Source organism: Juglans regia, chromosome 16 (assembly GCF_001411555.2).
Source record: "Juglans regia cultivar Chandler chromosome 16, Walnut 2.0, whole genome shotgun sequence".
Lineage (NCBI taxonomy): Eukaryota > Viridiplantae > Streptophyta > Magnoliopsida > Fagales > Juglandaceae > Juglans > Juglans regia.
The window spans coordinates 9,007,163-9,032,357 of record NC_049916.1 but is presented as its reverse complement, the minus strand read 5'-3'; the positions used below and the strand labels follow the sequence as shown (position 1 = coordinate 9,032,357).

At 38.7% G+C, this 25,195-nt stretch overlaps 1 protein-coding gene across 1 annotated transcript; it reads right to left on the bottom strand.

Annotated features, from left to right (window-relative positions):
* Window positions 1-681: 681 nt before the first annotated feature.
* On the bottom strand, window positions 682-4,829 carry LOC109007793 (probable RNA-dependent RNA polymerase 1). The gene is made up of 5 exons (XM_018987638.2): window positions 4,794-4,829; window positions 4,221-4,506; window positions 2,209-4,049; window positions 1,940-2,090; window positions 682-1,719 (listed from the first exon to the last, which is right to left on the bottom strand). Exons 2-5 carry the CDS (start codon window positions 4,446-4,448, stop codon window positions 961-963), a joined length of 2,979 nt encoding a protein of 992 aa, XP_018843183.2. The 5' UTR covers window positions 4,449-4,506; window positions 4,794-4,829; the 3' UTR covers window positions 682-960.
* Window positions 4,830-25,195: the final 20,366 nt, after the last annotated feature.

Here is a 25,195-nt window from a genome sequence, read left to right as displayed (position 1 = left end):
ACTATGAAGAATTGGGTTAGATGACTTAAGAATAGTGGATTAAGAATAGAAAGCTTTCGATGAGTATTGGTAATTTTTGATAATTATATTGTTGAAATGTGAGTATAAGTGACATGTAGAGAAGTTGGTAAAATTTTTTGGGGTTACTGTATTGAGGATTTTATATGCGAGTAGGTGTGGTTAATTAAATTTGAAGTGTTTACATTTGATTTGAATCTTTTTTTTTTTTTTTTTTTTTTTTTTGAATCTTTTGGAAGAGTATTAGTAACGTTGGAGTTGATTATCTGGTAATATGAGTTAACTCTCCGGACCCTCGGGGACGGGGCGTTACATATAGAGTTGTATGTAGTTAATGGAAACTCAAAGAATTTAAGATAAAGTTTTAGAAAATAATTTTTTCAGAGAGAGGCAGAGAGATTACCAAACATCAATTTTTTTTCTCCCATCTGGTCGTAGAACCAACTCACACACATAACTGAATAGAAGAAACATTTTTTATTGGACTATCAAAATAAGGTCAACACTGCAACTTTGTTTGGCCAAAAGCTATGATCATACTTTTGTAATAATCATAAATGCAGGTCAAGCATCAGACTGGTGATGATGATCCATCTTTTAAACAATGCCATATGTAATCGTTTTGAAATTAATCAAAGCCAACTAGGAGCAAGCAAGTTCAAATAAATAAACACGACAAAATTATATTAAAAGAATACAATCATTCCAAACCAATTGTAATATAAAGAGATGCACAAGTACTGGAAATCTATTCAAATACAATATAAACTAATACATATTCTCAAGCTCCAAAAATCTGCCTGGAGCATTTACAAGCAAATACCAATAACAGTACACAAAAGTTAAAATAGTAGCCATATCAAACTGCTATCAAATATACATAAGTACTTGCTTAGAGAAATGCAATCATCGACGACGACGACAGTAGTACTTGTGAAGAAATTATATGCTCTTTTTATCCTTCTTGATTTGCAGAAGCTTGTCATAGATACACCATGGAAAACTAAGGAAATGGGCCCTATCCATTCCCTGAGTTCCCTCATTGTGGCGACCCCAGTAAGTATAATGATATGTGACATGATACCAGGCTGATGCTTTTGCTTTTGCGTTATCAGTACTGTCTGCATCACTCCCCTCGTTGAACCAGTTCCTTGCTTCCTTTCTTAGTGACTTTACAGCATATTTAATTGCATCCAGATCCCTCTTCCTATCAAAATGTTTTGACATTTTCAAAACATTGCCGCTGAGAATTTCAGCTTCAGTTTTGATCCCATAATCGTCCATCAAATTCCCCAACTTGTAATCATAGTCACTTTTGTATTTCAAAGCATCACTGAGATAGTCCTGAAAGCCGTCTACTTCCATGTCAGAGTCATAATACTGTTTTGCTAAATCCAAAGTGGGCGATGCAATGTCTTTCACTTCTCGATAAAGCTTTCCGATAACAGATCTTGATATGTAGCTCTTTTTATTAGGCTTTTCCATAAAATCGGGATACTCTTCGACTCGTAGATCAGGAGGTATTTTGGCTACAATACCAGTTTTTGGGAAGTCAACAGCAATTGAGTGAAGCTCCGCAAGCTTCATACAGTTAGAGCTCATTGCTTTATCGGGCTCCCTATCTGCAAAGACGACGTGGGCATTATCGATGATTCCTAAATTGTCGTTGACTATATAGTCTGTGAAATACTTTTCTACTTCCTGCAAGACAACAATAACATGCTTTTCAATGACTGCATGCAAACAGGAGAGAGGAATGAAATGTTGTGTCACCAACTTTGTTTCGATATAGATGTCAATATGGAAACATGAACTTCTTACGTACATGTCTATATACTTCTATATATATTCTCATTGGAAATGCAAGCATAGATGATTCTCTCAATTGTTATGGACAAATGTAAAGAAATTATCAAAATACCTCTATTGTAACATCATGATCGAGTTGCTTAGCAGGTGCTGGATTATATTCCATTGGTTTAATTGGACGAGGAGGAATAAGATCACGATCCCAAGAGACGAAGTACAAATCTCCATCCAAATCACTTCCCGAATATTCGTTTGGATGTGGTCTAAAAGTACAAATAGGCAGTCATTAATATTACATTCACATGTATGTCTGCATGTATGTGATGAGTCTTATGTTTTTATAGATTAAAGTCTCATATAAATGGGATGTTAAACTCTTACCTCTCTCCCTTTTGTGGAAAAACAACACAATCCACCATATGATGTAGGGCTGGCACGTTCACAGCTTCGAGGACTCCCACATCTCCTGGGTGTAGACAAGGGTTTTTAGCAACAACCACCTGACCTTCACAGATCATGAAGTTATTTGGGTTACCGAGCTCCCTACTAAAGCGAGAAACTTGCAGAAATACTTGACCATATTCCAATGTCCTGGTTTCGTCAAGGCATCCCATCAAAGCTCTTCCATTTGGAACAAAAATCCTTGTTCTCAACTGCATGTCCATCAACTTAGATGCACGGAATGTTTGAAGCATCATTGAAAGAAATGGTTCTGCATTTGGCTTGTAACCACATATAAGCATTTCCTTAAGAACTTTTGAGATCTCCCCTGTGAACATCATTTTCAGTGCATCCTGTGCTCTCAAAGGATTTATTAATATGGTATTCAATTGATGTATAGCCTTCTTTTGCCTTTTTCGAAAAGCTTGATCCTTAACCCCGAGGCTAGACAAAAGAGTTATTATCTGACGATTGAGAAAACAGGGCTGAGGCTTACTCCATGCCAAAACATCGAGTTTTGTGTTATCAGATTCGTATTTACACATGCTCTTTCTCAATGACAACTTCACCGATGATGTCGGATCAACAGCCACAACACCTTTGTACCCTCCATATCGAATCTGAAATGCTGATGGAACAGAGTTGCAGCGTAACATTGTTGCCACTTTGCGAGCCAATTCTTCAGATATCTTCCCTATGCCATCTGAGAAACAATACGTGGCTTCTCCCCTCTTAACTTCTACATCGGGAATAACTTCAATTTCATCTATGCCAACGCTGGCAGTTTCTCTAGAAGAGCCAAAAGACTGACCCAGTCTGGCACAATATTTTGCCACATTCCTTATCTCTCGAAAATCACCCATCCATTCTCTGATATCTGCTGCAGTCAAGCCAGATCTTGAAGCAAACATCCAAACAGAATTTTCTCGTAGCTGACTGTTTGAAAAGGCAAGAAACTCAAACTTCTTATCCCCAATAACTATTCCATCTCTGAGAGTGGATAGTATCCTATCATAAACTCTAGTTTGCTTATCCTCCTTTGCAGATGATGAACGTGGAGATAAAGCTATTGAGTACATTTTATCCAAGTCCTCATCGACAAAAGAAACACGCAGGAAATTGTCAATATCTTCAGGATAATGGCGCAATACTCTGTTGGAGAGATTCAACTCTGGACCACCGAAGTATACTTTAGATGGAGTAATTTGAACCCTGTGTATATATACCAGTCCATCATCTAAAGAAATAGCAGGAGTTGTTTGAAATCGAGTAGATGTTGGGTATGTTGTGTACGCCTGCTTGAGCCATTTCACAGGTTCATAGCAGCAGTCCTTCAAATGAAAAAGCTTGTCCAGGGCACTTTCTATCATCTTGATTTTGATTTTCTTTGGCATCTTGATTTTTATTTTCTTTGGATCGACCAACCTATAAAAAGCGTTAACAATTGCTGGCTCAGGAACACATCCATGCTGAATCAAAGAGTTGATCTTAAACAAGATTTTGTATGGCAGGTGAAAGCCTGTGGGTGGATTCACAATGGGCACAAGACCTGAACTGAATGGGTAAGGAGAGCCTTCTATCAATCCAAATTGGTCTTCAATTTCTTTATAATGGACAAATTCAAGATGTAAATTCGGAAGCCGCCTCTTTTTTGGAAGCTCCAAACATAGAGCATAAGATTGGCCAATGGAGCTGGATGGAGTGAAATCAACTTCTCTGACCCATTCATAATGACCAACATCAGAGACATCTTTCACATATATCCTTGGAGCACCGAGTAACTAGCAAAATAGAGAAGATAGAACTCGTTAAGTTAGAAGAAAAAGTGTGGCAATTTCGACGCAAAAACCATTAATATCAGTAAACTGTAATAATATAAAAAATGCTTGTAAGAAAGAGTATAGCAACCTATGCATATTGAGAGATATTGATGAAATCTTTCACCAGCTAACCTGAATGAGAAGAAACTTTTTTGCTTGACCAGGTGGAAGATATAGCTCAATCTTCCTAATGTTGTCGAAAGAGATCTGAAACTTGTACACTTTGGAAAGATAGGAAAAAAAGAAAAACAAGTTTTTGTTTTTGAAATCAAATTTCCCAGAGACATCTTCCAGTTTCCAAAGCACAGAAAAACTGTCCTCCGAAACCTGATTTCCAAAGTGCAGCGGTATTTTATTCATGATATATAGAAAGATCTTTGGCTCGGGTACAATGTCAAACTGAAGTCGCAAGCTTCAACTGCAGTTTCAGTATACAAACACTATATCAGTAGGTTACACAGAGCAAACAGAGTCAACCGACAACCAAGAAAACTGGAACACATGCATTACACAATGCAATGCATATTACTGTATTTGAGAGAAACTACAATTCAAAAACACAGTAACCCACAAGAAAAAGCACAAACACAATTCAAGCCAATCTGAAACCACCCAGCATTCAGATTTCAAAGCAATATATATACTCAAAACCACCAGGTTGACAAAGGGGAAGGGAATGAGAATTAGAGAGAGAGAGAACCTGACCTGAAAGGAAAACACCGAGTGTAGAATTGCTGGCGTGGGAAAAAACAAGGCTCATGATCCACTATATATAGACGAGGGTAAAGAGAAAGCAGTCTCTACCTCTGGCGCCAAAAGATGAGTACAACTACTTCTTGCCGAAGTATACTCAAGCTAACGTAGGCATGCATGGGCTGAGGAGCCCACCTCACTCTTAAGTGAGAAGTGGCAGCATGTAATTGCATTCTAAGGGAACGAACATTGACGAATATGATAGCTTTGTAACACTTGTGTACTAAGTTCAGGAATGACAAACGTTGTTTAATGTTATGTTCCATACCCTTTAACATATTCTTGTTTGGGTTCCAAGTCTGGGAAAACGATTGGGCACTCGGACTTTCTAAGCCTTCTGTGGCAGTGTTACTTTTGTTTTCCATGATGGGAACAATAACGATGGAACTGAGAAGAACTCAAAAGTGCAAACTTGGGCAACAAGAAGAGCGGGGGGAGGGGATTTCCTTCTTGCTAAGTAAGAAGGAAATTATGACACTTCTTATATATATTTGAGTACAGTTCTCTATGCATGGATTTCTGGAAATTATGAATATTTTTCAAAAATATTCTTAAAGTACTCTTGGGTATGATCTTGACCAATATTTCGTGTGAACTGTGTTTCCCTCTTTCTACGAAACTGATGAAAATTTTCTTCGTACATAAGTTTTCTCTCTTCCTCTATTATTTTTTATTCTTTTCGGGCTCCCATCTAAAGTGATCGGACAAGATTGCTATCATTCGTTTAGACTTTAGAGCCTCCTACTTTAAAGAGTTAAAAACTGCAAACTCAAAACATAAAAAGAACGATCGAAAAACAACAAATATAAATTAAGTAGTTAATTCTATGGATGCGTGATAGCACATGCTTTAGAACTGCTTATATAGTAAATATTTTTAATGAAGAAGTTTGGAGATCCTAAAGCATAGAGACGTTGATCTCTAGCAATAACCTTGCCATGTGGCACGGACTTGGTTTACTAATAACCTTGCCAGAGCCATCATATATGACCAATCATAATGTCTACATTTGGAGAAATATTCAAACACTAGAGAATGAAACTTTGCCCATCTCATATCAAAATTATGAGAGCATTCGTTATTTCTTACTAAAAAGGGAATATTGTCCCCTACCTCGTACTCTTGGAACTTCCACAGGGTCCCAAAGACATATAAAACCTCTTATCTATAGTAACAAGATTCTAACTCCATATTCACATATCTCACTCTTAAGATTTTGATAATCTATGTGTTAGAAGCCCACGATGTCAGGATGCATGCCACATGGGCGAAACCCGGCCTTATATATATATATGTATGTATGTATGTCCGGCATATGTATACAAAATAATCGCAACAGAAAAGTTAGAATGCAAGTTCATGCTAAAGATAACATGCATCAATATTAGAGAAATATACTTTATCTATCCAAAATAATATCCATAAGTCATACCATATTACCGCTGCTATAATAATATAACAGACCATATGTGTGTTTAATGCCCAACATAAAATAACCATCAATTACTTCAAAACATGTAAGGCCCAGTTTTATTTTGGTGAGGCCGGTTCGTGCGTGAGGGCCCAGGCCCTTTTCCTTGGTGGTGTGCGAACGGCTTCGTTTTGGAGGTTAGTAATTCCTTCCTCAACTCTTCTCTTTTCCCCCCCGATTTCTTTTCCCCCTCTTCCTCTTACGGTTTCTTTTCTTTTTCTGCTTCTGGGTTTCCCTCGTGCAGACACACCCTTCACAGGTAAACCATTTTCGCCAACCGCTTTTCCTTGTTTTCTTTGGGTTGTTTTCGTGCGTCTGAATTACATGGCCTAAATCTCCTCATTTCGATTTTTCCCTCCATGGCAGCAGATCACTGTGCTTCTCCCTAGCGTGTACCCCTGTTTTCGGTAGTTGGTTTTTTTTTTTCCTCTTCATACGCGACTCTTCCTCTTCCACTTGGTGATTTTTTTTCCTGCCTACAGGTATCTCTTTCTCCCTCTCTTCTATTCTTCATGTTAGACCCTAAACTTAACCCTCTCAGTCGACCCTCTCTGTTTCATCACTTGCAGTTTTAGTTTTTGCTTGTGGTTTCTGGTTCTTGGGCTTACGGTTTTGGCTTTTCGTTGGTAAGCCATTTTTCATTCTTGGTCTCATAAGCACGCACACACACTTTCACTTCGAGGCAGTTATTTTTCACTTCTATGATATACTTGAAAGTGTTGTTCGTGAGTTCCCAGTCATTTTTGTGCGTAAGCCAACACTTTGTATTGGAATGGTCTTAGAATTGTGGATTATTGTGGGTTGGTCGAGCAGAGTAAACCGAGTGACATTTGGAATTGATTAGGGGCTGTTTTTGTACTGTTCGGGTTTCTATACGACCGTTTGAAGTGGAGGTTAAGTTATTTGGAATTACATTGTTGTTGTAATTTTGGTTGAGTTGTGAGGATTGCTTGGAGTTAGAGGCCTTTGAAGTGGGGTTTATATTTTGATTATTGGTGTTGGACGTTGACTTTGGAGGGTGTTTTAGTAAATATTAAGATTAGTATAGGGTATTTTGGATTGAAATTAGGGCTGTCCAGATTACTACATGGTTGGCTTAGTAAGCTATTTTTGCTATTATATGGTTTGGGATTGTGGGTTTTAATTTTTTAGATGGAGGTTGTGTCATTTCTTCTTTTAACACTTAGTTTATATATTTTATTTTATGAATAGGTGACGAGACTGATAGAGGTCATTTTCAAGGCATAGATAATACGCTACAAGAGTCAGGTAAGCGAGGTTCCTATACTAGATTTGCATAAAAGAAATGAAGTGAGATTGGCTTGTAAAAATGTGCATTTTATTTTTAAAAGAAAATGTGAAAAACAACCTCAGTAAATATATTTTTTGCATTTACTCATGAGATACGTATGAAAGAGACATGCGCAATATTTGACATGATTCTGAAATGTGCAAAAGAGAGCGATTGCGATATCTGTGAATTTTTTTGTACGTATGATATAAAATGATTTGGGTTTGTTTATGATCAAATGGAAATGATGTGAATATGTTCAACATGCAGTTGATACGATATGAATATTAAAAACCTTTGGCATACTTATCTGTTTTATTCTGATTCTAAGTATGTTTGTGATATGATGATACTGGTTCACGTGATATGGTTGGTACCAACATGATATGATATGATATGAGTGCACCCATTTTGGAAACAAAGTGGTCTTTTATGTGTTCTTTTCTATGTGCACACTCGGGACTCCGAGATTGAAAAAGGGAAAGTTACACAATATGATACTGCCTGGTTTGGCCACCGGGGATAGCACAACCCTACCACGGGGGTTAAACATGGTATTTGATATGACACGATATGATATGATAAGATGAAGATATTCAGTTATGTTATGCCAAAGTGTTATTGAATATGAAATGGTTTATGAATATGAAAGGGTTGAAATGTCGCTCTGATTTTTCTAATAATACGTATTGAGATATGCACATGAAAATAAAGTGTTTTGTATCTGCATACTAAACTTTTTAAAAAGGGCTCATGTTTACACACTAGTATAGGTTTTCTGCTTACTGAGTTGTTGATAACTCACTCCCTTATCTTCATTATTTTTCAGATGTTATTGACGACCCAGCTGGGGGTCAGGAATAGAATTTGGAGCTTGGCTAGATATGGATAGACGGTCATGTACCTAAGGGTACCATTGTTAGAAGAAGAGTTTGAGGTTCTTCTTGATGTTTAGATTTGTTGAGACTTAAGATGTATCAGTTTATTATGTCAAGATTTAATTATATTTTGGGTTTAACAGGACCTATGATTTTATCAGTTTGGCATGTTACTATTATTGGGAGACTGTGGACCCTTTGATTTATTATTATTGCATTAAAGATTGTGTGGGGTTTGTAATGAGATTATTTAGAATATATGAGATTGATTTCGCTTATGAAGTCTTTGGAGATTCTTTGGATGTGTTGGGAGACATGTTTATGAGTGCAGGTAGTAATTCTCCAAGCCACCTGGGTTTGGGGCATTACATTTGGTATCAGAGCCAAGTTTGAGGTTCTGTAGACTATAGTATGTAGGATTTCGGAGTATAGATGATGTTTAAGAAATCATTTTTCGGATTTATTATGATAGTGAAGCGAAGTATAGGATTGAATATTGTTGATGTGGGAAGTCTTAAAATTCGCAGATTTTAGGAATAGCTTTGAGGTGTGGTATTTCACAGGTTTATGAACTAAGGTCATGTTATTTAAGGTTTAGATTAATTACGGAGTCTTCTTAAATAGTCAGAGGGAGTAAGGTGTTAAATTTTGGGAGATTGACTATTACTATCGTTGTGCATTTCTCTTTTCTCTCTTTTATAGATATTCTTATATTTTTGAAGTATAATATATATGTTTTGTTTCACGAATCCCACTAATTATTTATGTTCATATAAACTCTATTTTTTTGAATCGATTATTGAAGACCTAAGTTATTTTGTCAGGATGCCACCCCGACGTCGTGAATGAAGCATGTCGGACCTGAATGCAAACAAAAACGAAAGGGAAGCAAACCCGAGTGCTTTCGAGGTACTACGAGCAGCTGCACATCTATTAATTGATGACCTTGTGCGGAATCCTTCGGGTCGCCAGTGTAACTTTAATGAAGGGGGCTGTACCATTGAGCAATTCAATCGAATGCACCCTCCTTTATTTCATGGGAGAGGCGATCCAACTTTGGCAGAGGATTGGATTCAGGACATTGAGGAGATTTTGCGAGTCCTAACTTGTACAGATGAGCAAAAGGTGGCATATGCCACATTTAAGCTTACCGGGGAAGCGAAAAGGTGGTGGATCTCTGAAAGGACTATCAGAGAAGTTAAGGGGACAGAGATAGTCAATTGGCCGCACTTCAAACAGATCTTTCTTGAGCGCTTCTTCCCTAGCTTGTTCCGTGAGGACAAGGCTATGGAATTTGCCACCTTGGTTCAGGGAACAATGACGGTACATCAATATGCAGCTAAGTTTATTGAGATATCCCGTTTTGCCACTTATTTGATTCCTGATAAGGAAAAGAAGGCACGCAAATTTGAACAAGGACTGAATGAGAAACTTTATGAGCGTGTGGTAGGCTTCCAGATTCAGAACTTCTCAGAAATGGTGAATAAAGCAACAGCTTTTGAAAGAACTCTCCAAAGAAGCGCTGCAATGCATGAACAAAGAAAAAGGGCTACTTCTTCTGGGTATCATTCTGGCTTGGACCAGGGATCATGGAAAAAGAGGAACAAAGGTAGTAGCATGGGTAAGAGGCTTGTTCCGGGCACTCAACAAGCATATCATTGTAGAACTTGCAACCGAGTACATGCCGGAGTATGCAGGATGGAGGCGGGATTATGTTTCCGTTGTGGCAAATCAGGTCACTATCTCAGGGACTGCCCAATGCAATTAAACAGCAACAGGCCACCACCACCTAGAGCAGAAGGGACAGCACGGGGCAACTTCCAGCGTACTACTGCACCTACACGGGTTTTTGCTCTGACACCTGGAGAGGTTGAGGGTAGGAATGACGTGATCACCGGTATGACTCATTTGTTTTGCTTTAAAGATTTTATGTTATTATTACTTTTTTTTTTTTTATGTTATTATTACTTCTTTTGGTTGGTTTTGGTTAAGGTTTTGAATATTTTTGGTTCATGTATAAGACTGTTTGTTGCCACAGGTACTCTTTCTTTGTTTTCTAATAACGCTTTTGTGTTATTTGACTCGGGAGCGATACATTCTTTTGTTTCCATGGCTTACTCTAGATTTTGCACTTTAGAAACTAAAAGGTTGAAGCACAAGTTAGTGGTTGCGACCCCAACAGGAAATTCGGTAGTCTGTAGTGAGATTCTACCGGGATGCCCTCTATCTATAGATGGAAGATTGATGGCAGTAGATTTAATAGTGTTCCACATGGTTGGGTTTGATGTGATTTTGGGTATGGATTGGCTAGCTTCTTACCATGCTAGTATTGATTGTTCCAAAAAAGAGGTGGTGTTTAGACCCCCTAATGGAAGTGAATTTCGGTTCACAGGGTCGAAAGTGAGATTGGTTCCACCCATCATTTCAGCCATACAGGTTGGGAAACTGTTGCGTGATGGTTGTCAAGGATTTTTAGCTTGTGTGGTAGAAGCACCAAAGGAAGAGTTGAAGTTGGAACATATACCTGTTGTGAGAGATTATCTAGAGGTCATCCCTGAAGATTTATCTAGACTTCCACCTGAGCGAGAGGTAGAGTTCGCTATTGAACTAGTCCTAGGCACGGCATCCCTTTCAAAAGCACCTTATCGTATGGCGCTGTCTGAACTAGTGGAACTCAAGGAGCAGTTGCAAGATTTATTGGACAAGGGTTTCATTAGGTCTAGTGTATCACCTTGGGGAGCTCCAGTTCTCTTCGTGAAGAAGAAGGATGGATCGATGAGAATGTGTATCGCTTACAGGGAACTTAATCTGGTGACCATAAAAAATAGGTACCCACTACCCCGTATAGAAGATTTGTTTGATCAGCTTCAAGGTGCTTAGGTATTTTCAAAGATTGATCTTCGATCTGGTTACCATTAATTGAAGATCAGGGCAGAAGATGTGGCTATGACAGCGTTCAGGACCCGATACTGCCATTATGAGTTTTTGGTAATGCCTTTTGGCCTGACTAACGCCCCAACAGTATTCTTGGACTTGATGAACAAGGTATTCCATGAGTTTTTGGATAAATTTGTGGTAGTTTTTATTGATGATATACTGATTTAATCCAAAAGCAAGATCGAGCATGAAGAACATTTGAAGTTGGTACTTGGGACACTCAGAGATAAGCAGTTGTTTGCTAAGTTGAAGAAGTGTGAATTTTGGCTTGATTCAATCACGTTTCTGGGACATGTAGTCTCGAAAGATGGCATTTCAGTGGACCCAGGAAAAGTGGAAGCAGTGGTTAATTGGTTGGCACCGAAGAATGTTCATGAGGTTAGAAGTTTTTTGGGATTGGCGGGTTATTACCGTCAATTCATTGATGGGTTTTCTAAGATAACAGTTCCTCTCACTGCACTCACCAGGAAAAATAATAAGTTTGAATGGATAGCAAAGTGTGAAGAAAGTTTCCAGGAGTTGAAACAGAGATTAGTGACAGCTCCGGTGTTAACAGTTCCCACAGCTAGAGGTGGATTTGTTGTCTATAGCGATGCATCTAGGCTTGGATTGGGATGTGTACTGATGCAGTATGGGAAGGTTATAGCTTACGCCTTACGCCAATTTAAAGTATATGAACAGAATTATCCCACACATGATCTAGAACTAGCGGCAGTCATTTTTGCACTCAAGCTATGGAGACACTACTTGTATGGGGAAAAGTGCGAAATTTTTACGGATCACAAGAGTTTGAAATATTTCTTTACTCAGAATGAATTAAATATGAGGCAGAGGAGATGACTTGAGTTGATCAAGGATTATGATTGCACCATTAATTATCACCCAGGCAAGGCTAATGTTGTAGCCGACGCCCTAAGCAGGAAGTCAATGGGATCAACGGTTGCAGCCCTTACCACTCAGCATAGATTGTTGATGGACTTAGAAAGAGCCGGTATTGAAGTCATTGCTAGTGATACAAATGCCTTCATGGCCAGTTTAGTAGTTCAACCTGCCTTGATAGATAGAATCAAAACTGCTCAGGAAGTGGACTCAGGGTTGGTGAAGCTAATGGAAGAAGTCGGGAGCGGGGACAAAGCTGATTTTAACATTTCCGAGGATGGAGTTTTGAGGTTTAGAGGTAGAGTATGCATACATGCTGATGATGAACTAAAAAGGGTAATTCTTGAAGAGGCACACCGTTCTTTGTACACTGTTCACCCAGGGAGTACCAAGATGTATCGAGATTTGAGAGAGTCTTTTTGGTGGAATGGTATGAAAAGAGAAATTGCTAAGTTTGTAGGGCAATGCCTAACTTGCCAACAAGTGAAGGCGGAGCATCAGAGACCTGCAGGGTTGTTACAGCCACTCTAGATTCCAGAGTGGAAGTGGGAGCATATCTCCATGGACTTCGTGACAGGTCTACCAAGGACCTTAAGTGGAAAAGATGCGATATGGGTGATCGTGGATCGCTTAATGAAGACCGCCCGTTTTGTGCCCATTAAAGTTTCTTATAAATTGGAGAAACTAGCTGAACTGTATGTGCGGGAGATAGTGAGGTTGCATGGAGTACCGGTAACCATTGTGTCGGATAGAGATCCTCGTTTTACTTCTAAGTTTTGGCAAAGCTTACAGGAGGCAAAGGGTACTAAATTAAGTTTCAGTACTGCTTTTCACCCTCAGACAGATGGATAGTCAGAAAGAACTATTAAGATTTTAGAAGACATGTTGAGAGCATGCGTGATGGATTTCAAGGGATCTTGGATACAACATTTATCATTGGTCGAGTTTGCTTATAATAATAGTTTCCAGGCTAGCATTGGGATGGCACCCTACGAGGTTTTGTATGGCAGAAGGTCTAGATCTCCTTTGTTTTGGGATGAAGTAGGTGAAAGAAAACTTTTAGGGCTAGAGATTATTCAGCAGACCACAGAAAAGATAGATACAATTCGGGCTAGAATGAAAACAGCTCAAAGCCGACAGAAGAGTTATGCAGCTAAACGCCGCCATCAGTTAGAGTTTGAGATTGGAGATAAGGTATTCTTGAAGATTTCACCAATGAAAGGAGTTATGAGATTCGGAAAGAAGGGTAAGTTGAGTCCTAGATACATTGGACCAGTGGCTTACAGGGTGGCTCTACCACCGGCATTCTCGGGAGTGCATAACGTATTTCACGTGTCTATGTTGAGAAAGTACATCCATGACCCCACTCATATTATAAATCATGAACCCCTCCAGATTCAAGAGGATATGACCTATACCGAGGAACCAGTGCGGATTTTGGATAAGAAAGAGCAAGTGTTACGAACTCGAACTATTCCGTTGGTTAAAGTATTGTGGAATAATCATGCTACCAGTGAAACATCTTGGGAATTCGAGGAAGAGATGCGAGTAAAGTATCCTCACTTGTTCGAAGGGAGTTTTTATAGCTTGTAGCAAATTCCGAGGACGGAATTTTTTGTAAGGGGAGGAGGATGTAAGGCCCATTTTTATTTTGGTGAGGCCAGTTCGTGCGTGAGGGCCCAGCCCCTTTTCCTTGGTGGTGTGCGAACGGCGTCGTTTTGGCGGTTAGTAATTCCTTCCTCAGCTCTTCTCTTTTCCCCCCCGATTTCTTTTCACCCTCTTCCTCTTACGGTTTCTTTTCTTTTTCTGCTTCTGGGTTTCCCTCGCGCAGACACACCCTTCACAGGTAAACCATTTTCGCCAACCGCTTTTCCTTGTTTTCTTTGGGCTGTTCTCGTGCGTCAGAATTACATTGCCTAAATCTCCTCATTTCGATTTTTCCCTCCATGGCAGCAGATCACTGTGCTTCTCCCTAGCGTGTACCCCTGTTTTCGGTAGTTGGTTTTTTTTTTCCTCTTCATACGTGGCTCTTCCTCTTCCACTTGGTGTTTTTTTTTCCTGCCTACAGGTATCTCTTTCTCCCTCTCTTCTATTCTTCATGTTAGACCCTGAACTTAACCCTCTCAGTCGACCCTCTCTGTTTCATCACTTGCAGTTTTAGTTTTTGCTTGTGGTTTCAGGTTCTTGCGCTTTCAGTTTTGGCTTTTCGTGTAACCAGTGAAGCCATTACGGGAGAATTTTATTTTTTCGTTGGTAAGCCATTTTTCATTCTTGATCTCATACGCACGCACACACACTTTCACTTCAAGGCAGTTATTTTTCACTTCAATGATATACTTGAAAGTGTTGTTCGTGAGTTCCCAGTCATTCTTGTGGGTAAGCCAACACTTTGTATTGGAATGGTCTTAGAATTGTGGATTATTGTGGGTTGGTCGAGCAGTAAACTGAGTGACATTTGGAATTGATTAGGGGCTGTTGTTGTACTGTTCAGGTTTCTATACGACCGTTTGAAGTGGAGGTTAAGTTATTTGGAATTACATTGTTGTTGTAGTTTTGGTTGAGTTGTGAGGATTGCTTGGAGTTAGACGCCTTTGAAGTGGGGTTTATATTTTGATTATTGGTGTTGGACATTGACTTTGGAGGGTGTTTTAGTAAATATTCTGATTAGTATAGGGTATTTTGGATTGAAATTAGGGTTGTCCAGATTACTACATGGTTGGCTTAGTAAGTTATTTTTGCTATTATATGGTTTGGGATTGTGGGTTTTAATTTTTTAGATAGAGGTTGTGTCATTTCTTCTTTTAACACTTAGTTTATATATTTTATTTTATGAATAGGTGACGAGACTGATAGAGGTCATTTTCAAGGCATAGATAATAAGTTGCAAGAGTCAGGGAAGCGGGGTTCCTATACTAGATTTGCATAAAAAAAATGAATTGAGACTGGTTTGTAAAAATGTGCATTTTATTTTTAAAAGAAAATGTGAAAAACAACCTCAGTAAATATATTTTTTGCATTTACTCATGAGATACATATGAAAGAGACATGCGCAATATTTGACATGATTCTGAAATGTGCAAAAGAGAGCGATTGCGATATCTGTGAATTTTTTTGTACGTATGATATAAAATGATTTGGGTTTGTTTATGATCAAATGGAAATGATGTGAATATGTTCAACATGCAGTTGATACGATATGAATATGAAAAACCTTTGGCATACTTATCTGTTTTATTCTGATTCTAAGTATGTTTGTGATATGATGATACTAGTTCACGTGATATGGTTGGTACCAACATGATATGATATGATATGAGTGCACCCACTTTGGAAACAAAGTGGTCTTTTATGTGTTCTTTCCTATGTGCACACTCGGGCCTCCGAGATTGAAAAAGGGAGAGTTACACAATATGATACTGCCTGGTTTGGCCACCGGGGATAGCACAACCCTACCACGGGGGTTAAACATGATATTTGATATGACACAATATGATATGATAAGATAAAGATATTCAGTTATGTTATGCCAAAGTGTTATTGAATATGAAATGGTTTATGAATATGAAAGGGTTGAAATGTCGCTCTGATTTTTCTAATAATACATATTGAGATATGCACATGAAAAGAAAGAGTTTTGTATCTGCATACTAAACTTTCTTAAAAGGGCTCATGTTTACACACTTGTATAGGTTTTCTGCTTACTGGGTTGTTGATAACTCACTCCCTTATCTTCATTATTTTTCAGATGTTATTGACGACTCAGCTGGGGGTCAGGAATAGAATTTAGAGCTTGGCTAGATATGGATAGACGGTCGTGTACCTAAGGGTACCATTGTTAGAAGAAGAGTTTGAGGTTCTTCTTGATGTTTAGATTTGTTGAGACTTAAGATGTATCAGTTTATTATGTCAAAATTTAATTATATTTTGGGTTTAGTAGGACCTATGGTTTTATTAGTTTGGTATGTTACTATTAGCGGGAGACTGTGGACCCATTGATTTATTATTATTGCATTAAAGATTGTGTGGGGTTTGTAATGAGATTATTTAGAAGATATGAGATTGATTTCGCTTATGAAGTCTTTGGAGATTCTTTGGATGTGTTGGGAGACATGTTTATGAGTGCAGGTAGTAATTCTCCAAGCCACCCGGGTTTGGGGCGTTACAAAACAACTTATAGTAACTTAAATCGAGACAAACCCCCATACTAGTGTTAAGGCTACACTGGATCCTCTTCTTTGTAAACCACCTCAATGCCTACATCTACATCAAAATCTACGGTTTCGTGGAATGAAACCGTAGTACGTAGGACTACCACAGTAAAATTTTGAAGAAATCTCAATAAGTTATAACTCATGACAACAACTAATAATGCAAGTAATGATGATGAATATAAAAAAAAAATGATTTCCAAAGTAGATATAATTAAGATCATACATACTGAGCCGCTAGGCTCCAAACTAAAAAAGTATTAATAAACCACAAAACGTTACTGGGCATCCAATACCCAAAACATCACATAATATATTTGTCCAAGATGTCAAGCCTATTCAACAGCATGAAAACCATCATACCAACCACTTCGGTTGATTAAAATGTGCACCACGGTCTCCCCCTAGAATGGTCATGTGCACACCCTTGTTCCCTTAGTAGCACCGTGGACAATGACCATGCTTACAATTTTGTAATGAGCGACGCCTGGCATCGCGCCCCATCCTGACCACGCAATCTCTAGCCTTCAATAGCCGAGAGGTGACGACTTCGACTTGAGAACGTTACCATCTCGCCCGATGACAACCCATGGGACGCTACTCAATTGACGCTCCCGATTAACCACTGAAGCTCTACCGAGATAATGTCCCACCTCGGCTTAGGGTCATGATCCACTTACACAGCCATATACCCCTATTTAAAACCAGAAAGTAAGTACTTTATATAGAGTTGTGATACTCTATATGATAATGGTAAGGTTAGGTGTTGTATAGGATCTCACATTGTTTGAGAATGAGAAGTTATTGCTCTTTATAAGGTTCCATAGGGTTCCAATTGTATCATTGATTAGTTCTTTTGGAGTATAGGCCACGTGGTTTGGGCCATCCATTGGGGCGTTAGAGTTGGTATCAGAGCCAGGTTTGAAATTCTGCAGGCTATAATAATGAGTTTGATGAAATTTAAGGTTTTAGATTTTGCAAACTTTACGGAATGAGTTTTTGAAAATTTGAGGTTTAAGGATTTTGCATACTTTAAGAATGATTTTGGTGAGATCTAAGGTTCTAGAGTTCCACAGACTCCAAGATATGATTTAGACGATATTTCAGGTTTTAGCATTTGCAGACCCATGGAATGTGTCCTACGAAATATGAGGTTTTAGATCTTGCATATTTTAAGAAATGATTTTTATGATGTTTGAGGCTTTAGATCCGGTAAGTTTATTCTGTAGATTTTAGCAAATATTTTTTATAAGATTCAAGGTTTAGATTTTGGAGGCGTATATAAACTTGATCAAGTGCTTGGTTTTAAATTCTGTAGACTTTAACGTATGAGCTCGTCAAATATGAAGTTCTAAACTTCTGAGGTCTTTATGAAATCTTTTTATTTTATTTTATTCTGAAGACGCATGTAGGTCTAATCAAATCACAAGTTTGAAATTTTGCAGACTGTATTAATTAATGTAAAAAAGAGTTGAGGTTTAGATTCTAAAGACGTACGTAAGTTTAAAACAATGCCAGATTTACAACTATAGATTGTAAGAAAGGATTTAGACAGGATTGGTGACCTTGGATTCTATAAATCTTTGTATGTAGGCTTTGATCAATAGTTTAATATATGGGTAAGAACGGGTAAAACAAGGAATTCTGATTTGTTATATTTATATTGTTATAGCTACTTGTACATCCAAATTTTTATGAGTACTCCCCTTGAAACATTTAACCAGGTATTAGTTTTTCAGGATGGTATCTCGTCACTGGGTTTGAAACATTTTGAACTTGAATGCAACCAATGATGAGGGCAATTGCACCGTGGAGCAATTTAATTGGATGCACCCTCCCACTTTTGATGGGCATGGCCACTCGACCCTATCAGAGGATTGGAACCAAGACATTGAAGAAATACTTTGCGTCCTGAATTGCACTGATCAACAAAAATATTGTACTCTGCTTTCATGGTGACAAAAGAAGCTAAGAGATGATGGGTTTCAAAGAGAACCATCAGGGAAGCTGATGGGAGGGGAGTTACTAGCTAGTCCCACTTCAAGCAACTTTTCTTTGATCATTTATTTCGCAGATTAGTTAGAGACACTAGGGCCAGAGAGTTTTCTAACTTATTGCAAGAGATAATGATAATGCACCAATACGCAGCCAAATTTGTTGAATTGTCGCGATTTGCCTCATATCTGATTCCCAATCAGGAGAAGAAGATCTCGAAGTTTGAAGAGGGACTGAATAACAAGATATATGAGTGAGTGGTGGCCCATCAAATCCAGAATTTTGTAGGATTAATGGATAAGGCCACAATACTTGAGCAAAGCCTCTAGAGAAGCATTGAACTTCAAGAGCAGAGGAAGAGGTCAATGCCATTGGGGTTCCCCTCTAGCAAGAATTGTGGACCATGGAAGAGAAGGAATGAAGCAAACAACTCGGGCCAAAGATCGATCTAGGACAATCAATGAAATAACCCGTACAAGTCATGCAAAGTCGTACACTTTGTGGAATGCAGAAGGGAACTGGACAATGTTTTCGTTATGGTAAATATGGTCACTTCATCAAAGGTTATCCAGGGCAATTAGGTAGCAATAAGAAATCTAGTGCTCTCCAGAGGATCGAACTAGCGACATGAGCCACTACCCAACACAATGCAGTGCCTGCTCAAGTTAATGCACTAACCCCTAGAGAGGCCAAGGACAACAACAACATGGGTACAAGTACCTTTCCTCTAACCTCCAAGAAATCATATTATTACTTAACTCTAAGAGTACTCCTTCCTTTTATTTCACCGGATTACTCTAAAATTCGGTGTTATAGGAGATGAAACGTTAGGTTGATGAGAATGTATATTGGTTACAACTAAGGATGAAAGAGATCATCATCTAGAATTATATATGAGTATGTTATACTTATTTTGATAAAGTTTGGTAAGAGTTGTCATGGTAGATATGAATGTCAATTATTTGCAACAATGATTTAATTATGAGATTTTGACCTTAAGCATTAGGGTGGAATTATTAGAGGCTGCAACGAGAGATTGGCATGATGGGTTGAGAGTGAACTTTGTGAAGGTTTGGAAATTAGTTGGCTTGAGATCACTTAGGACTTAAATCTTAGCTATGGATTTTCAAACTTTTGAGGATTATTAGGAACATTAGATTCTTAGGTACCATGAATCAGATACCTTCATGAATCAAGTGTAAGATTTACTCGTTTGGATAATGAAAGTGTTTCGTTTCATCTCATCTCATTATTACAACTTTTCTAAATTTTCACACAAAATATAATAAATAATTCAACTTTTTCAATTCTCAAAACAACAATAATAATAATAATAAATAATATTCTAACAATATTTTATTCAACTTTCACTTTTCATCTTAACTCATCTCATCTCAACTTACTATTGAAATGACACCTGAGACTTTAGAGAATTGTATTTTTTCTTCGGGTATGAGTTTGTCATATTATGTGGAGAGTTTAATTTGCTATTTTAGATGAAGACTAAAAATTTGGGTGAAATTATTATAGGGCTTGTAAATTTATATTTGAGGTTTACATTTCTATACATGAACTGGACCCTAGAAAGTATGATAATTGATACAATGTGCACAAACGTGCATGCCTAAAAGGTGGTACGTGAGGCAGCAGGCTAAAATCTTGGAACATTCAAATTTTTGAATGGTATGTTCGACAAATGATTGAGGATTAGAATTGGCATGAAATGGTCGTGACTGATAAGTGTTTAGGCTTCGCTTGAGGTACTAGCAAATTTCGATGAAGAAAGTTTTATAAAGGGAAGGATGTAACACCTAGGCCCAAGGCCTAGACCCACAGGAATGCCTAGCCCACCGAGGGAAGGAAAACGATGTTGTTTCCTTTAGGGTGGATATTTTCTCTTTTCCCTCTTCATCCCCATGCTCCCGATAGTTTCTCCGTCCCGATTCGCTCTCCTCCCTGTCACTCTTCTTTCCCCGTGTTTCTCTCCTCCCCATCACTCCAGTCTCTTCATTTTACTCTTCCTATTTCTCCTCATTCTCACACTATCTCTCATCTCAATTTCTCTCTCTCTCTCTCTCATCCCCTTTTGTCTACAACTAACCCTCTCACTTTTTCCTTAACTCTAGAGCATCCGCTGCCTTTGCCAACTGCTAGTTGTGACCAACAACTGCCGCACGTCACAACCCAATAAATTCCCTTATTTCTCGACTCCTCTATTTCTCTCTTCCGATTCCTCGCTCTCTCTAACTCTCTCTCTCTCTCTCTCTCTCTCTCTCTCTCTCTCTCTCTCTCTCTCCCCCGCTCTCTCTCTCTTGCACAAAATACCCAAGCACAATGACCTGCATCACCAAATTGTCCACCCCACCACTTCAACCCTTTGGTTCTTCCACCAAAGCCCATGTCCAGCCCGTCACACTTTTCATAGCAACGCCACTGTGAGTCTCTCTACCACCACAAGTTGAGCAAGCAGCCCCAACATTGAGAACCACCACCATGCAGCCTCCATCATGACCAAAGAAGTCCACATGTCTCACGGCATTGCACTCTCATGGCCTTCCCTCAGCCCTATCACATGGAACTACACCTTCCCAAGAAGATCAAGCCAATGCATACTCCTCCACAACACTGCCTCGACACCACCAGCCCACAATTAGCCTCCATCATCCCCTATTTTCCACACTCAATAGAGCACGGCTCTTCCACTACTCATCTCAACTGCTGCCCCACGTCGGAACCACCCTAGTGAGTCTCCTGTAACGCCCCGTTCTCGGAGGTCCGGAGAGTTAACTCTTAATACCTCAAATCAACTTAAATAGTACAACTAAAAAAATCCGAATGATCCAATAAAATATTAATCAATTTAATCAATCCAAAAATCTAAGTTCCTCCATGGGGACAACAAAGAAAATCTCAATAATATAAATTAAAAACTCTCTAAAACTCGAAATTATCTTTAACTCATCAAATCAAAATATTCGAAACATAAATTCAGTTTACTAACTATGACTCTCAATTAAACACTTCTACCCTCGGACACTTATGCCACTCTGATCATCACACCTGCTAAAACTTTCTACTCTTGTTCTCCAGCTGAACCATCAAAATTATCTGAAAAATATATGGAGATAAGGGGTGAGTTATCAACAACTCAGTAAGCAGAGGACATATACAAGTATGTAAACATGAGCATTTACAGAAATCAGAATGCAGAACAAAATATTTTCTTTTAGAATGCAGAATCAGAATAATGTTTTCAAAATGCAGCGTCATAACATGTTATCAAAAATATCAGAGCGAAAGTTCGAAAATATTCATAATCAAATTCCGTTTGGCATAGCATAAACTGAAAGATCACATCTTATCTTATCAAATCAGAACAAATACCATGTTTAACCCCCGTGGTAGGGTTATGCAAACCCCGGTAGCTAACCGAGCAGAAACAGAATGTGAATCTTCCCCCTATTCATTCTCGGAGCCCCGAGTGTGCACATAGGAAAGACCACGCAGAAAACCACTTTGTTTCCAAAGTGGCTACACCAGAAACAGAAAAGTTGGTACCAACCCGAACAGAGGCCACAGTTTTACACCCGTGGTGAGGTCAAAACGGAAGAGAAACAGAAACAAAAACAAAATATTATGCCAGAGGTTTTACCTGAACTTCTTAGCTTTTTCGAAATTCCTCAAAAACATCGGACAATAATTAATCGTCACCTATAAAATAATTACGTAATTCTCATAAATTTCCAATTAATCATGTATTTCGATATTTAATCCTAAGCTTATAAAATAATCTATTTAATTCCTCAAAACCTAAAATTACCAATCATCACTTTCTAAAATCGTCAATGCTAATTTAATACTATGACTAAAACATTTAAAAATCAGACCTATTTACAAATGAAAACAACTTATGAAGCTTAATACTAAGTAATATAATTATCCCAAAATATTTTAAAATAAACCATAACTATTATTAAAAAGACTAAAATATATCTAAAATGTAGAAATAACACCAATATTGTTTACTCTTAAAATAAACCTTTACTTAATAACATGTTAAAATATTTAAGCGATTCAAGGTAAGTACAAGTAAAAATTTCGTTAAATAAAAAATAAACAAATAACTTTAATCGTAATTTAAATGTTTAAAAGAAAAAAATACACAATTACTAAAATAATTTGTTACCAAAGTACAATTTGAAAAAATCCTATTTATTTCTATAAACTTTTCTTATACCACCAGTATAAACCACGTAAAAACAGACCAAAAATATCAACTTGAACACATTCTAAAACTAAGGGTAAAACTGTAATTCCTTATTCAAAAACTATGCAAAATATAAGTTTACGTATACTGGAATTACATTCACTCAGTCTCGGTGCACAACTGTGAGAATAGGGGCGCGAGGTACTCACCGCCAAGGGAGGAGCTGCGCGCGACGTGGCGAAGAAGGTCATGGTGGTGAGGCACTGCGGCGGTGCACTGGAAGAGAGAGAGAGAGAGAAAGAAAGAGAAACACGGTGAGATAGAACCAAAGAAGACGGAGAAGCAGTGCAAGCGTTCGGCAAAAGCTCACCACGAGGGACAAGACAGAACTGAGGCGGCTTGAGGCTGACGGAAAGGTGACAAACGGCGGATTCTGTGGCTAGCCCAATAGTTTTCCAGACGTACGGTGGTGACCAACCGAAAAAGTGGTGATGCTCTATTTTTGAGAGGAGAAACAGGGGCTTTCCTATTTTTCTTGGTGAAGGTCAGCGGTGGTTCCGTGTGGGTTCACGGTGGCTTAAGGAGGTTAGACCAGGTTCGTCGGGAAGGCAGCTGCGAAGGCTTCCCGCGGCATGCAACTCGGTGCACGTTACGCGGAGCAGGAAGGCAGAGGCTTTCAGTTAAACTGGCGTGGTGCTTTCCGAAAGGGTGAGGACAGGCTGTGGTGATGCTGGGACGGCGTGGGTCGTGACTGTGGAGGTTGGTTTTGTGCGGCAGCTGGGTGAGCCGCGACTGGGTGGGTCGAGACCGAGCTAGAGGGTGAGCGCTGTTTGCAAAAAGGAGGAGAAAAAAAAATGCCGGGCTAAGGTTTCGCATAGGAGGGCAGCGGCGGAAGCTTTCTTCGAATACATATATATAGATGGATGAACAAGAAAAGAAAACCCTAGAGGAGGAGACGTGTGAGTGGATGAAGATGAGTTGTGTGTGAGCATGCACGACGTGAACGAGAAAAAAAAACTTACGGGAAATAAGAGATAAAGACCGAAAGAGAAATAAAAAACAAAAATGATACATGCGGGAAAAAAAATAAATAAATAAATAAACGTGTGCAGAAAAATAAAATAAAAAAAATCACTACTCTAGTCCGTAATATAAAAACTTAAAATATCAAGTTCAAATAAATAAATAAATAAAATCCATAGTCCAACTATACCAATTTTGGGTCCGGGTGTTACATCTCCACTACTCAAACTTGTCACCGTGATCCTCACTTGATGACCAGCCCGAGTAGCTCCACCATGAAGAGCTCACGCCAACCATTATTGTCGTCTACTTAAGAATCACTGCAGGATTGGAAGACAACCATTGGTAGTGACTCAAGATCATTAGAGATTGTTAAGGTTCCGTTTATGGCAGATGCTAAGAAGGAGACAGAAGTGGAGTTACGGGAGTCAAGGGCTGGATCTGTCGAAATGAAGAACATAGACTTGAAGTAATGGATGAAGCTGGAACGACGTCGTGTAGTTTGAGATTGAAGAACAAAACGCACCGTAGGGATGTTTTTTTTAGATAGGTTGGGTGCTGCGCACCGTTTTAAATGTTGGTTAATTAGTGAGTATGTAAAACACAGCGTTTGGAATTGTTCCAAACGGTGCGTTCATCTATCAGTTTGTTGTTTTTATAAGTGGTCTGTCATTTACTTTCATGCGGGGGAGGTCAAGTTAGTTTAATTTGAATTCTGTTAGAGAAATCGTTTAAGGTAGGGAAGGTAGTGGAATGGAGCATTAAGGAATATTTTCTATAAGAAGTGGATTTTGTGGAGGTCTGGGAGCCCTCGAAGTACTCCCGTATCAATACAATGGCCTTCCGCATTTATTCAGACATCTAGTGTTCATCATCTCCATTCCATCTATACACTGCCTGTTCATTCATTGTCCTTCCTACATACAAACATCCGCAAGAACACAGACCAATATCGAGCCCTTAACAGATAGTGTTTATCTTATCCATTCTACCAATACACGGCATCTGCATTCCTTACTCATTTTACATACAATCATCCGCAAGAATAGAACCATTATTGAGTTCTTAACAGTGGTATCAGCAAGCAGCAGTTCCTATGGCCAACAACACACGCTCCAAAAATCAGCAATACGAGGCCCTCAATCAGCAGGTGCAGGATATTCAACAGCAGAACATTCATCATCATCAAACAATGCAAGACCTGAAAACAGATATACAACAGTTAAATGACCTGGTACATACCATTGTCATAGCCCAAAATACCCAAGTTCCCCAAAACAGAGACCATCACGAAGAACACATCCATTTCCAAAATGACCATGACCAAAATGACCTCAGAAGGCCAAACCTGAGGGGAGTTAAACTAGATTTTCCCCATTTCCATGGTGATAATGCAGCAGCTTGGCTCTTTAAAGCCAATCACTATTTTGAATTTCATCAAACACCTCTACCTCACCGTTTACTC

Coding starts and splice junctions, on each gene's coding strand:
- LOC109007793 (XM_018987638.2), bottom strand. CDS start 4,448: ATGAATAAAATACCGCTGCACTTTGGAAATCAGGTTTCGGAGGACAGT. Junction 4,050..4,220: donor AAAAGTTTCTTCTCATTCAG/GTTAGCTGGTGA, acceptor CTATTTTGCTAG/TTACTCGGTGCTCCAAGGAT. Junction 1,720..1,939: donor ATCATGATGTTACAATAGAG/GTATTTTGATAA, acceptor GTTGTCTTGCAG/GAAGTAGAAAAGTATTTCAC.